This window comes from Gymnoscopelus braueri, assembly GCF_963280865.1.
Source record: "Gymnoscopelus braueri genome assembly, chromosome: 7".
Lineage (NCBI taxonomy): Eukaryota > Metazoa > Chordata > Actinopteri > Myctophiformes > Myctophidae > Gymnoscopelus > Gymnoscopelus braueri.
This window is the reverse complement of record NC_137608.1, coordinates 1,541,101-1,557,378: the sequence shown is the minus strand read 5'-3', so window position 1 is coordinate 1,557,378 and position 16,278 is coordinate 1,541,101. Positions and strand designations below refer to the sequence as shown.

The 16,278-nt window shown below is 40.8% G+C and overlaps 1 protein-coding gene across 2 annotated transcripts in view; it reads left to right on the top strand.

Moving 5' to 3' along the window:
- Positions 1-16,278, top strand: part of parp8 (poly (ADP-ribose) polymerase family, member 8) — a 107,523-nt gene that overhangs the window by 15,741 nt on the left and 75,504 nt on the right. For both annotated transcript variants that reach the window (XR_013933367.1, XM_080432068.1), the window contains exon 3: positions 12,860-12,897. Coding sequence is in view for 1 of the 2 variants with exons in the window: in XM_080432068.1 (XP_080288194.1) it covers positions 12,860-12,897 (38 nt within the window). In the remaining variant the exon portion in view is untranslated. The remainder of the gene's footprint in view (positions 1-12,859; positions 12,898-16,278) is intronic.

Genomic DNA, 16,278 nt, shown 5'->3' with positions numbered 1-16,278 from the left:
AAAGATGCGCAAGACCATCAAACCACGCCATTCTCATTGAAAAAGCATTGGCAGATTCCGCAACATAGGTAAAATAAAAGTGTGGTGTGACCGTGCCCTTACAAGTATAAAGGCCTGTGTTCAAAATGTTACTTGAGTAAAAGTACAAAAGTATTGGCATCAAAATATACTTTAAGTACCAAAAGTAAAAGTACTAAAATGTTTGAAAATAGCCGATCTACAAGCTCACAACGTGAGCTTGTAGATCGGCTATTTTCAAATGGCCTATGTATAAAATAGGGCTAAAGTGGTTATTGGCATTTTATAATATAATAATTTATATCTGCAAAGTAACTAGTAACTAAAGTTTTCAAATAATTGTAGTGGAGTAAAAGCATAATATTTTCCTCAGAGATGTAGTGGAGTAAAAGCATAATATTTTCCTCAGAGATGTAGTGGAGTAAAAGTGAAAGTATTGCAAATTGGAACTACTCCAGTAAAGTAAAAGTACCTCAAAATTGTACTCAAGTACAGTACTTGAGTAAATGAAAAAAAGGCTGAAAAAAAGTTGAAGACCCCTGCCCCAAAGGAACCCTGAGTCCATGGAATCCACTTTGAGAACGCACTGGGTTAAACTATTGGTTCTGCTCGAAACTAACAGAGTTTTTTCAGTTCAACCGACTGATGACAAATTCAATTTTCCAACGCTGGTCTTTGCTCAGCGGCGTTTCTGGTTAAACGGTGGTGAGTGACGGACATGAGAACAAGGGCGATAATTTGTCACAACGGGAACCAGATGCTTGTCAACAAGAAGTGTTGGTGCTGCCCACAGTGCCCACAGTGCCCAGGGCCAGGTGAAGTGTTGGTGCTGCCCACAGTGCCCACAGTGCCCAGGGCCAGGTGGCAAACACCAAATGACATTCCTGACAAAAATGACAAGAAGCAGATCTCCATGCAGCCTCATCTTGTTCTGCTTTGTTGCTGTTTTGTCTACACATTGATTTGAATGTGTTTATTTGACTGCTCATCTTGTGCTGCAGCTATCGAATATTTTTTGTAATCGGGTATGCTACCGAATATTCCATCGATAAATGGAGTAATTGGATGAAATATAATTTTGCTTATTCAAAGAGCAATTATAAACATACAAGGGATGATAATACCTTAATAAGTAAGCACTTAATAATTAACAACCCAATTTGTTTCCTTTTGATAAAAATCTACATCTCGAAATAATTACTGATTTAGAAGGCATTTGTAGAATTGATTTCAGGTCTTAACACATTGACTGCCAATCGCGTAGATCTACGCGAACCTATTTAAAGCCGCCACGTGCCAATCGCGTAGACCTACGCGAAGTGTTATTATTATTATTATTTTTTTTATTTCACATTGCATTGTAGCACCACTGGAAACGGAATTATCCGGGATCCGGTTTTGCCGATCCCATCGGCCTCCATTCTAAAGCGGACACTAAAACGCCATTTTCTCGTTTGTAGTTTTTCTCGTCGCTGATCGCTGTTTAACATAAACTGTTGTAACTACAAGATGGCGACTGGGTTTTTGACGGGGATTTCACTGGGCGACGCAGTCGGATCGCCGCTGTGTTTACAAACAGTTTTATGCTAGATCTAAAGGGATTCAAATAGGTCTGTGGCGACGTGAATAAAACAAAAAAACAACAATAAAACGCTGGCACTGGTGAGTACATTATGAGATTAAACTCTGGCGTGGAATGTGTTAAAGGGGAATACCACAAATTTTCAGCATTGAACTATGTCATTAATACACCTTAGAGCTGTTGTGTGGAAATAAGAACAAAGTCCCCCCCCTTCTGTGTTGCCTAGAACTGGAGAATTGATTGATGGGGTCATGTGATCAGTGACATACAGACAGGGCCGCAGGAAGGGTGGTGTGAGCGGTGTGGCCGTACCGGGCCCCGCGTTTTTTTTTTTTTTAATGAACAGAATCACATTTATTAAGAGTTATAAAAAGAAATAACCGTAAATAACCACCAAAAACTCGGAAATATCCGCACGCGCGCGAGGATGGGGGCGCGCACGCACGCGACTTCGCACCGGGCCCCGCATTTCTCCCAGACGGCTCTGCATACGGACGGTGTACTCTTTGGCCCGCTCTCTAGGCTGCCTCATTCACTAGAATGGTAATCTCTCAAGAACAGATTCAGAGCCGCGCTACTGAATCTGTCGGGAGCCCCGTTCAGAACGTGTGAGCGTTGGCCTACAAGTGGGCGTGCCTTCAGATCAGGAAGCAGGCCGCGCTTTACCCAATTAAACGTAGTGGGCGGGATTTGCGTCTGTGCGTTCGCTTCCCACTGGAAACAAACCCAAACTCATTTAACAAAAGCGTCCTCGGAGCCGACAAAACCACGGAAAGTTAGCAACATTTTAACTTGTTCTTTCATCATAGAAACAATTGGGCTTATAACCAAAACGACCCATGTTCTTTGGGAGAAATGGTGTTAGTGTTCCGTGGAGATATTTGTTAGTGTGAATGAAAACATAGGAGCACCACCGGAAGTGGAAGGCTGAGGGCAGAGACCAAACGCCGGTTTCCAGTCATCGTCGGTCTATTTAATCATTCCCCCCAGAGTCAAATGCTAAACGCTGGGGGCGCTGTTTTTCCTTTTTATTTGACGATGGGTTCCCCAGATTGCTAGAATGGTGAATTTCACTTCCAGCTGAAACAGCACGCCTTGTAGTAGTTTATAATGGCATATGGTTATATATCACATTTCACAAGACATGTGTAGATATATAATAGAAATCAATTGGCTGAAAATGCTCTAACAAGTCTTAACTTCTGTAAGCACTGTAAAGCTGGAAGTGAGATTCCCCATTCTAGTGAATGAGGCAGCCTAGAGGGCGGAGCCAAAGAGTACACCGTCCGTATGTCACTGATCACATGACCCCAACAATCAATTCTCCAGTTCTAGGCAACACAGTATAGGGGGGGGGACTTTGTTCTTATTTCCACACAACAGCTCTAGGGTGTATTAATGACATAGTTCAATGTTTAAAATGAGTGGTATTCTCCTTTAAGGGGTTAAATGCATATTTTATCTAGTTATTGCCAATTTTAGTTTGGAGTATGTTGCAGCTCTCAGAGTACACAGAGGATACTTGGCATACAGGTCTTGAGCTCTTCAGAAAGCAGGATGTGGGTTATGTGGTACAGACATGGTCACATGCACACCGGTGACAAAGACTTTGTTGTCACATGTTTCCTACTTTCAATTTGTGGACAGCTGGTGCACCTCGTTTGAGGATTTACTCAAGCACTGCACTTAAGTATTTTTACTTTACTGGAGTATTTAAACATTTCAGTACTTTTATTTCTACTCCACTACATCTCAGAGCTACGATTATTGGAACATGTTAGTTACTAGTTACTTTGTAGATTTTGATTATTATTACAAAACATACATTCAGGATTTAGAAAATAGCAGATCTACAGATCTTGTAGATCTGCTATTTTCAAATTTCAAATTTATACATTTGAAAACTTAGCCATTCTGCGTTTGATGCCAAAACTTTTGTACTTTTACTTACTTTTAAGTACATTTTGAATTCCGGACTTTTACTTGTATTTCTACATTGCAGTATTGATACTTTTGCTCAGGGACACACTTCAGTGGTGGAAAAAGTACTCAGTTTTGTTTTACTTAATGAAGACGCTCAACCCATAACTACCCTCTACCCAAAAACTGAATTTCCCTCATGGGATGAAATCGGTCTAATTAAAACTGCACTTATTTTCACCTTCAAAAACTGAGTGGACATCTCCTCCAAATGAAAAGCATGCTGTAGCTCCGTGTTGGAAAGGCTTTGTTGGTTGTTAATGAATACAATCTGCACTGAGTTTCTCTTGCCAAAAGCACTGTTGTCGGGGCAGTTATACAACTAGTGGAACTGGGGAATTTGAGGTCTATTCATTTTAAGTTTTATGTTTTATGCTGAGGAATCTGCCTCTACAGCAAGTCCACTGACTAATGGCTGCATGTACACTTAAAACCGCACGCACGCACGCACGCACGCACGCATGAACTGGGGACCCTTCACCCAAAATAATCATATTTGAACTGGGGACCCCCCACCCAAAATAATCATATTTGAACTGGGGACCCCCCACCCAAAATAATCATATTTGAACTGGGGACCCCCCACCCAAAACAATCATATTTGAGTTGTAGGCATTACATTTAGTTTGACTCGGTTCCACAGATAAATATTGTGAGCAGATCTACAAGCTCAGAACGTCTCACCAGCCAGTATTTCAGTAGGTCTGGTTGCTGTGGAATCTGAGAGTGGGATTTTAGCTGTCATTTCCTCTTTTTCTTTGCCTTCAAACATGGTGTCCATCACTTCAATCAAGCATTATTTAATTATTTCTGCATCAGAGAAAGGCTTCTTGTGCTTACCCAAAACGCACTCTGAGTGAGCACTCCGTTGCTACGTTCAAAATGTAGTCTTCTACTGTTGGTAACAGGCAGCTAGCATAGTGCTGGTATGAGCATACAAACTCACTGCTGTGCTGCTGAACTCTCGTGACCCCAGCTAACAGCCAATCAGCGCTGATTGCTCGCGCAGTCACCCACACACAGGCACACACACACACATAGTCCGTGAGCCAGGGCCCCAAATATGGGGTCATTTGTATCAACTGGGGGGATTAATTCTCATCGTGATTTTTGGGTAGGTATACACCCCTAGTGCTAGGAAAAATGTGATAGCATTGCATCTGTGGTAGCTTTCTGTCATTCTGTGTCACTCCTTTTATAACCACATGCCAAAACACAGTTTTCAAAATCCGAATGAAGCATTCTACTTCAAAATGATGGTTCTCTCTTATTATTGACCCTCTCTCTTTGAAAAATGGTTGGGATAAAGCCCAGATTATATATTGTTCAAAAAGGTTGTTAAAATTAGCATCTATAGATTTTGTTTTCTATTACAGGCAGTGACAACATAGTGACTATATATGACATAAAAGATGTACTTCGGTTTTCATGAAAGATGGAACACAAAGGTTTCTTTGTAAATTACCTAAAGATTTAAAACCATGTTTACATACATAGATTCTAAGGAAAAGAAAAAAATGAAGGAAAAAAATGAAATTCAATAAACAGAATATAGTGCAAGTGTGTAAGAAAATATCCAAAATGGCCACTAAACGCATGGCAAAAGATTTACTTTTGATCCGCTTGTCCTAGAATACCTCTGTGTAATACCTCTCTTTTTTAGGGTTTTCATTTGTAGAATCCATTCCTGATGTTATTTTTTAATATCAGGTCAATCTCATCTGTTAAAGGTCAGGTCAAGGTTAAATGTAACCTCTGTGAGAACAACAAATGGAAACAACTTGATGAACATTCATGGTTCACTTTATTCATGATTTATTTTTGTGAACATGTCACAAGAACTGGTATTCATAGTAACATGAATGTACAATTATATAATATGATGGCAATATGTATCTTTTGCAACTAGACCCTCGACCTCCTGATTGGCACGCATACAATTCTCTTACCTACATCCTGTTCTACCTCATCCTTATAAGTATCCTCCTTATTGACATCACTCTTCATCTGTAGCTTGAACATATTATCAGTAACCATCTTCACCAGAGCAGTTACAGTACATCAGTGATGCACTTCTTACTCTGTGCCTTAAATTGATATTGCACCATGTCTCATAGCTCTGATGGTGCCGGGTCACCCTTAGCAATGACAGGAACAGGGATACTATCCTGGATCTACTGTACCATCCAAATGTGACATCAAACGACTTGTCAGGTGGAGCTTGGTGGTCTGCCACTTTCCACAACATCACTTGTAAATGAGCCCACACATAGTGCAGCAGGTTGGTCGGTGTTGGAGGAAGGGCCATTAACTTGTGGCCCTCACCTCACCCAGCACATCAGGGTAGCCTCGGAAGTTCCCAGCCAGCAAAGTGTTGTGTGCTCTGATCTTGCCTTTGCCATACATACAAGACTGTCCTATCCAAATGCTCCATCTGTACTTTACACTTAATCTTGGTCCACCTAATACACCAACAGGACAAGAACATCAGTTTAATCACTGAGCATGTGTGTCACACCCTTTCCAGAGATGGCTGCATCAGGGACATAGGAACTCATGGTGATGTCTGCTTCATCATGACTAAATGCAGTATCTATCGTCAGCACTGAAGGTGTACAACATGCTCAATGGCTTCTGCATAATGTTCTTGCTCTTCAGGTTGACATCTCATGTGGGTAAAGGACATTACTATTCACAACATTCACAACAGCATGGTGGCAATTTAGCCAAGGATGGGATTGAAGAGATGAGGGCGGTGATCTTTCTGTGTGTGAGGATACACTCATTTTATGACCAAGACACACCAGTGCTTCAACTCCCCCTCTACTGTTTCTGCACATTTTGGGAAGGCGTCAGTCCACTCCACTCACATGCATCACCTGATCTGTATGGCAGTCTGCTCCCCAGACTGTTGAGCAGAGACAGTGATCCAGAATCCATCATGGTGCTGACAGACAAGGTCTAGCTTAGCCTCTATGGCATGGAGCACATGCATCTTCAGCAGGCACTGGGTTAGATATCAAGCATACTGCACATGGTCAGCACGGAAGAAGTACTTCATCATGTACGTCATGAGAGAAAAGGTGACAAGTTGATGTCAATGTGTCTCCCTGCACATTCAAACTGGTGGATGTGAAGTGTAGGAAGGGGTTGTCTACACACTGTCAGCCAGTAGGATGGAGATGTGCAGTGTCCAGGTAGGCTACTGCTGTATCTGTATGAATGCCTTTGGCCCAGTTGATAGAAACCACTTCAAGACTGCTGCTGATACACTAAGGACTTACCACTAAACTTGCCTGTCAGCCCTCCATATGCTGCAACCACATGCATTTCCAGTGCTGAACCTTGCATAAGTTTTGCAATGCAGCTGAGGAATGACTGTATAACCAGCCTGATCTCCAGAGAATACCGTAACATTGCACGGAACGAGTGCACTTCATTCCGTGGATAGTCGCCTCGGAACTCCCAAATTGCGTGCATATGTACGGCGAGTCCCACGGTGGGCGTAACCAGTCGCAACACGGAAAAACCCGGAAGCAGAGCAGTCCGCACAATAAAATTTACGATTCTGTGCCTATCGGTACATAACTCAAACGGCGCTGAGTAGGCACAGGCGAATGTCACACCGTTCAGGACGGCAACTCGGTCGCCTTAGCTCCCTCGGTGGTCCTTCACGGGGTGACAATTCGCCTGTGACTGCGCGCCTCCGAAATGGTTTTGTCACAAAGGCAGCGCCGTACCATATGCACGCAATTCGGGAGTTCCGAGGCGGCTATCCACGGAATGAAGTGCACTCGTTCCGTGCAATGTTACGGTAATCTCTGGAGATCGGGTTGGTATAACATGCACAATAACATTATAGAGCTGTTCTGGCTGATTCCAGCATACCTGCAAGGTGTCAACAAACTGTTCCATGTCAATTGTGAGGTGAATACTGTACATGTCACATGTATATGACCATAGTGACCATATCTGCTGCCTGCTTGGACACCTGGTTGGATGATAAGGTGCGAGAGAGACCTTGACCTGACCTTCAGCACATAGGCCAAAGACTGACGTCAAGTGAAAATATAACATTAGAAATAGATTCTACACCTATGACCCCCCCCCCCCCCAGGTTCCCATATGAATCACTATTCGTATGAGTTCACAGATTCCCTCACACAACTGCAATTGAATTTGTTGTTTTTAACATAACTTTGTACAATGGAGCATCACCTTGGGATGGACACCATCTTTGATTTGGCGATACATCATTTACTGATGGTAATTTCACTGATTGAGCCACATTTCTTGAACCCTAAAACATAGGGTTAGACATCAAAACCACCTTTCTAGGTTGAACAGTATCATAAATCCATTTAAGCTCCTGGCAGCCTTATTGGACGCCATCTTGAAAATGATGGCTTTACGATACATATAATTTCCTAGATTTTTTTGTATGTTTTTAAGCATGCCTAGAGGTACCAGAACCAATTGAAAAACTTTTTTTTTTTTTTTTTTGGGGGGGTTAAGTAGTATGTTTTCATATATTGACCCATGTAATTTTCGCCTAGTGTTATAAAATAAAATGCATGATAGCACCCATAAAGCTACCATTGGTGCAATGCTATCACATATTTTCTAACTCTAGACATGCATACCTTACAAAAATCACTATGAGCATTAATCCCCTCAGATGATAATGACCAACCCCCCTGGCTCACGGACTAACAGTCCACATGCATAGCGCTGCATGCAGTGAATGTAAGGAGAAGTCTGACTCGTGGTCGCGGTAACTCGCAGATTAATGGCCTGACCTACAATTTGTTTTAATTTTTTTTTAACTTGGATTTGCCCAGGGTCCGCAGGGAGTTGTGCTGCGGTCTGGTCATGGACCGCGGTCCGCCTGTTGAGTACCCCTGAACTACAAGCTCACAACGACTCGCACTGCGAGGTGTTGTGAGCTTGTAGATCGGCTATTTTCACAATGTTTGCCTCTTTCTTATGTAATATTTGACAATTTGGACAGTTTGGTATTAAAAAGGTCTTAAAAGTCCTTAACTTGTCACTTTAGAAATGTGCAGATACCCTGTATACACTTATACTGTATGTATGTTGGTTTGTTTACTGTTGAAAACAATGTTGCACACTAAGCTAATCATCCCAAAACTCCCAGTTGGGGAACCACTGCCCTGGGGGTCCCGGACCCCCTGATGAAGACCCATGGTTTAGAGCTAAAGTGAGCTAGGTGCATATGGATGTAGAATTGCTGATGATCAGAAACAGAAGTTGCTTTGAGGTGTTTGGGGTTGTGCAGCTGCATCAGCACAGCTGCATGGACAACGTGCACACACACATGCACACAACGTGCACACCTGTTTGTCAGCACTCTTTGATATGAGCCTCATCTCCGATGACGCATTATTCATGCATTCAGTTGGAACGGCTGACCAGCAGCACACAGTATAAGGCCACTATACAGTTTTTTGTTAGACATAGGGATGGGACATATAGGGATGGGACCAAGGGCCCAGCATCCGCCTTTGTAATTGAGTCTATACTGTATAGGAAGTGACAGTTCATATGAATGGCCTGTAGTTTAACTGTTTTACCCCTGCTGGTGTCAGAAGAAATAACTCTCAATGCAAGTGGGTGGGTTTTTGCCAAACTTTAGACTTGATTTTATTACCTTAATAAACATTGTCATAAATATATACTCTATGATGTAAAAATCATAAATATTTGTGAACATCTTTGAATGTATATATATTTTTAAAGCGACTTTTTTTTACTCAAATCTTTGCTTCTGGGGGGGGGGGACGACGACGACGCCAAAAGCGTTCCCGGTCTTGCGTTAAGTAGTCTAGCTGAATGCCAGTAATCTTTAATCTGCCAGTAATCCAGTTTACATGTAATTCCACACTCATGTTTACAAACCAGTCCACCATGAGCGTAACAATTGTACTCAATATTGAATGACCCACATTCGTTTGAGGCATAATGCAAGTAGACTTATTCCATTGTGTCCATGCAGCTACACACCCCAGCAGTGGTTTAAAGTAACATTTACTCAAGTACTGTACTCCCAAGTACAATTTTGAGGTACTTTTACTTTACTGGGGTATTTTCGATTGTCTATAGTTCTACTTCTACTCCACTTCATCTCAGAGGCAAATATAGTACTCTTACTCCACTACAATTATTTGAAAACTTACTAGAACTTACTAAAGTTACTAGTTACTTTGCAGATATTTATTACATTCTAAAACATGCATTAACCACTTTAGCCCTATTTTATACCTAGGCTATTTGAAAATAGCCGATCTACAAGCTCACTACGCGTCGCATCGCGACGCGTTGTGAGCTTGTAGATCTGCTATTTTCAAACATTTTAGCACTTTTACTTTTGGTGCTTGAAGTATATGTTGATGCCAATACTTTTGTACTTTTGCTCAAGTAACATGTTTAACACAGGCCTTGTAACAGAGTATTTTTACATTGTGGTATTGCACTTTTACTTGAGTAAAATATCTGATTACTTCTTCCACCACTGTTTGAGGCATATGTCAAGTAGAGTTATTCCATTGTCTCCATGCAGGTACACAGCCCAGACTCCATCAGCTTGAATGGTTCAGCCCCATGTTGGCTCCTTATCGCTCTTTCATTATATGGAATCATTTTCTTCGACATACACATCCCAATGCTGTATATACTGGGTTCCCAAACGTTTCAGGCAGCGACCCCCCAAAATAATCATATTTGAACTGGGGACCCCCCACCCTGACAAGCACTTGTAATTGTAGGCAACATTTAGTTTGACTCGGTTCCACAGATAAACATTGTGAAAATAGCCGGTCTACAAGCTCACAACACCTCGCACTGCGAGGCGTTGTGAGCTTGTAGATCGTCTATTTTCACAATGTGAGCCTCTTTCTCACATAATATTTGACAATTTGGCAAATTTTGTATTAAAAAGGTCTTAAAGTCATTAAATTGTCACTTTATAAATGTGCAGATACCCTGTATACACGTATACAGGGGATTGTATACGTGTATACGTTGGATTGTTTACTGTTGAGTGAGAAAACAATGTTGCACATTAAGCTAATCAACTGGGGACCCCACACAATAATTTCGGGACGCCCCTCCTGCTGTATGGTGTACTTGATATTTGATGACATTTTACATTCTGTGACCCAAAATGCCTTCATTAAGCTTTTTTAAACATACATTTGTATGTACATATTCGCAGGGTTTCCGTTAATGGTGTGTTTAGCTAATGAGAACCGCTAAGCCTAACACTGCGTGATTGTCTTTCCAGTATTACCCATATGGCTTCTAAGACTGTAGGCAGTGGTGGAAAGTAACTAAGTACATTTACTCAAGTGCTGTACTTAAGTACAATTTTGAGGTGTTTTTACTTTACTGGAGTATTTCCAGGTTTCAGTACTTTTACTTCTATTCCACTCTCAGAGGCAAATATTATACTTTTAGTCCACTACAATTATTTGAATGCTTTAGTTACTAGTTACTTTGTAGATTTTGATTATTACAAAACATACAGTAACCACTTCAGCCCTATATACATTTCGGCCATTTAAAAATAGCCGATCTACAAGCTCACAATGCGTTGTGATGCGACGCATTGTGAGCTTGTAGATCTGCTATTTTCAAAAGATGTTTATACAGTAGAAAACTTATGAAATGGTACATTTTGCAGACTGAGTACCTTCTACTTTTGGTACTTTAAGTATAATTTCATACCAATACTTTTGTACTTTTACTCAAGCAGATTTTGAATTCCGGACTTCTGCTTGTAACAGAGTACTTCTGCATTGCAGTATAGATACTTTTACTTAAGTAAAAAATGTGAGTACCTTTTTCCATCACTGACTATTGGTTTTCCCACACGCGTTTTTTTCACTCACAATAGCACATGGCACAATGACACATCCCCTCGATCGTCCCTTTTCAATCATGCCATCCAGACGAAGATACAGAACTTTGAAATGGCATTTCTACTGAAATGCCTCATTCATACCTTGTTGTGCGATGCTGTTGCGTGCCGAGAATAGGAGATCTATAGATCTGCTCATTTTGACACGCATCGTACACGGTATAAATGAGGCTTTATGCTCCACGGAGCACTCACTCCATTCCGCCATGACAGTCCCTAATAATGTCACTGCGTGAGGTGCTGAGTCCTCCAAGCTGCTGTGATTAGGATTTCAATGAAGCATGCAGTCGTGTACCAAATACTGTAGACAGAGGAACCAAAGTGAACTAACTAATCAAACTAATTTTGCCACTAAGTAACACTGTACTCCACTCATTAGAAGTCTGTACGCTGACAGATACATGCATACAGAAACATGGCAATACATGGCAATTATACACAGTGGTGTAAAGTAACTAAGTACATTTACTCAAGTACTGTACTTAGGTACAATTCTGAGGCATTTTTACTTTACTGGAGTATTTCCAATTTCCAATACATTTACTTCTACTCCACTACATCTCAGAGGCAAATATTGTGCTTTTACTCCACTACAATTATTTGAAAACTTTAGTTACTAGCTACTTTGCAGAAGTTATTATATTATAAAACATACATTAACTTTAGCCCTATTTTATACATACAGTAGGCTATTTGAAAATAGCCGATCTACAAGCTCTCGCGACGCGTTGTGAGCTTGTAGATCTGCTATTTTCAAACATTTTAGTACTTTTACATTTGGTACTTTAAGTATATTTTGATGCCAATACTTTTGTACTTTTACTCAAGTAACATTTCGAACACAGGCCTTTTCACTAGTAACAGAGTATTTTTATATTGTGGTATTGCTACTTTTACTTAAGTAAAATATCTGAGTACTTCTTCCACCACTGATTATACAGTAACTTATGCAACTTTATTTACTGACTACAGAAGTGTGCTACACGGACTACTGTCGCGGAGCACAGGTCTCCGCCAGGCCTGGTTGCCTACCCAGGGCCGGCAAACTTTGGAAGGCTGACATAGCCATAGGAGTAGTTGCAGTGTGTTTTGAAGAAAATGCAAAATGGTGGAAAATGTAATGTGGTACAACTGGCCGGGGCCTATGTGGAGAGAGATGATCCAAGGGAAAAGATTTAGATTTTACGAACTTCGGTTCAAGAGTTAAAGGCCAAAACGTGATGTAGGCCGACCATGAGACGGGGAAAAAAAGGTGTATAGTGTATATAACATTTTATGTTTTTTTAAATGAATAATTATATTAATGGTTTCTTTTCTGTGTGTTCTTTTGTCTCTCGTAGGATTTCTTATTCGGTGCACGTCTCTGATGATTACCCAGGTAAGACCCTCCTTCTAACAGTCCTGCTGTGTCAACAATGTGTTACACCACTGCTTAGAAACCTTTTTCTTTTCTTTTCTTTTTCTTTGGGGGTGGGGGGATTGAGTGGTGGAAATAGTACTCACATTTTGTACTTAAGTAAAAGTATCAATACTCCAATGTAGAAATACTCATTAAAGTAAAAGTACAAGTAAAAGTCCGGTATTCAAAATGTACTTCAGTAAAAGTAAAATATACTTAAGTACTGAAAGTAAAAGTGCTCATTTTGCAGTTCAAAAAGAGAGAAAAAGAAGCACGGCAGGGATCATTCAGTGGCTCTGAGATAGGTGCTCTTTGGTGACACAGGTAGGTACATAAACAAAAGAGGATTTCCAAAGAAGTACTGCTTGCCAAAAAAGGTGTGCAATGCAGACTTGCAAAGAAAAGAATTCCAAGGCACTCCGTCTCAAGTGAAAAAAATATAAGAATGTATGTAGAGCAAGGCAAATGAGTATGACCAACGCGTTTCGACCTAGAAGGTCTTCATCAGGGTCTGACTTTTTTCATTTATTTTATATACTTTTTTAATTGTATTATTATTTTTTCATTTTCCAAAAAATATATACAAAATAAATGGTTAAACTATCATGGTTAAAATGGAGTTTAAAGTTACAATGGGTTTTTATAGGATTAAAAAAAAAATATGATAAAATGGATATCAAATATCTAAATACTGAATCAAGCAACTTAAAAACTGCTCACAAAAGCCTGAGTAGACGATGAAATGTCCCATATTTAAAAAAGAAAGTGAAATATCCCTTCAACAGTTGAATCCATGTCTTAAAAACAAAGCATGAAACGCTCTTGATGCTCGTGTTGAGGACAGAGTGTATTTTCTGCATAACAATAAGGTCCTATGGGTGTTTGGACAAAAAAAATACCACGTCTACCTTCACTTTAAATAAAATAGCCTATCTACAATGTGACGCGTTGTGAGCTTGTAGATTTATTGTAGTTTTGTGTGACATTGTATATCGTCTCTGTCGGGTGGAAACCTCATATGTCCAAAACTGTTACTCTTCAGGATTCAAATTCAACGGCACGTTTCGAGCTTGTAGATCTGCTGCTTTTGATGCTTTTGTGTGACGCTGTGGTATGATCAAGTAGGGAGTTAAATTACGGAAAAACACAAAAAGTTTAAATACGGAGATAAGAGGTTTCTGCCCGACAGCAAAGATGTAGCAAAAGTATCAATTTTCTTGAAAAGTAACTGTTTTGGACATACAAGGTTTCTACCTGACAGACGATATGTTCCTTTTAAAGCACACTGACTCTTTGGTTGGAGGTTTGGGTTGTGTAGTTACTATGGAAACGGCAACTTTTAGTCAGATATCTTCAGTAGATTGATTATAAATAGACATTCCAAAGATAGCCTCCTCATTGACTTACATTGCAGCGCTCTCAAAGTCACTTACAGTACACCAACAAAGAACATTCTGACAAAGTTTCTGTCGTTTTAGATTGTTTTGGGCTATTCAAAAATAGTAGATCTGCAAGCTCATAGAGGGGCACCGAGTGCCGCGCTATGAGCTTGTATTGTAATTGTGTGCAATTCTTTAAACATACATTTTTTTTAAGCGAACATTTGTAACTCAAATCTTTGCTTCTGGGGGGTCCCTGGAACAAAACATTTTGAGATGGGGGTCCGCGGCCAAATACATACAGTATGTTGCTATATCAGAGGTGCTCCAACTTTTCCATGTCAAGGAGCCCCAAAATGATATGTATTTGACCGCGGACACCACCCCCAGAAGCACAGATCGCAGTTTGCTTTAAAGCATATATATTCAAAGATTTGCACAAATTTTTCACTATTTTTCAAAAAATAGCAGATCTACAAGCTCATAGCGCAGCACTCGGTGCCACGCTATGAGCTTGTATATCTGCTATTTCTGAATAGCCAAAGTATACAACAATGGTTTAAGTGGTTAAAATCTGATGCTTTACCGGTTTAAATGGTTTAAAGCTGCACTATGCAACTTTCCTGTTCTACCCCGGATTTGAACAAGTGCTGACATTTTTACCACTGAGTGAATAGAGCCTGCATGTCTGCTTGCTCTGGGGAGAAATTGAATTAATTGTGTGAAACCAGAAACAGGATCGTGTTAAAGTTTGTGTCCAACCTAGACACAGGATCTAAATTTCTCAATAAAAGAGCAGGGAGACCAAATACAACCAGTCCTTGTCACGATGCGGGGCAGAGAAGTGTAGGACCCAAGCGCAGACAGTGAAGCGGAGACAGAACGATTCAGATGCAGGGGGGTTTATTACTTAAACAGGGAATATAAAAACAACAGGTAACTGACAGAACACAGTGACAACATTACAAAAGAAGGTACACAGAGAACAGGGAACAATACAACAGAAAGAGTGGCCAAAAGGGTCCAATACCATATAAGGTCAGACAAGGGCTAAATAATAAAGTCACAGTCCACGGTCTGAGGAGCGGACCGTGACACTCCTATTGTATAAGTTATATTGTATTAGCATACTCTACCATACAGATTGGAACAAATTGCATTTTATTCACACACGAAAATTACATAATAGAGCTTTAAGTAAAAGTAACAATACCACAGTGTAAAAAAACATTTTTTACACTGTGGTATTGTTTTATCTAAATTTTTATCCCGCGATTTTTGTAACCCATTTTTTTTCACCCGGTGCCAATTTCCTAAGTGATCCTGGGCGTTACACCAGCCCTACACCAGCGCTGCACCAGTCCCCCACAGCCTGGGGAGGCCAGGGCCGAGCTCATGCTTCCTTCAGTGCATGAGAGCCAACTGACCTTCTTGTCACCTGACGGGGGAGTTTCCCTGGTAGGACGTAGCGCGTGGAAGGAACACGTTATTCCAACCAGTTCCCTTCCCCTCCATCAGGCGCCCCGGCTGTCATGGGGGAGGCGGTATAGTGACCAGGATTACTGCATGTTTTTGTGAGGGTATTAAGTACCCTGGGAGACACGGGGAGAACATGCAAACTCCACACAGAGTAGGCCCTTTCGCCAACCCCACCTAGGGTATGGGCGCTGATGACGCGGAGGAGAAGACACGCCCCCAGTGCCCACAGCGTCCCCGGCGGGAATCAAACCCAGGACCTTCTTGCTGTGAAAACATGTTGTTAAAGTAAAAGTCCTGCATCAAAAGCTTACTGTTAGTCAAAATACCACAGTATTAACATCAAAATATACTTAGTAGCAAACACACTCAATATGCAGAATAGCCATTTCACAGTGATATGTATCATGTTATCGGACAATAATTACTGATCTTTAACCACTTAAGCAATTTTTCTTTGTTCAAAAATAGCATATATACAAGCTCACAACGCGTGGCGATGCGA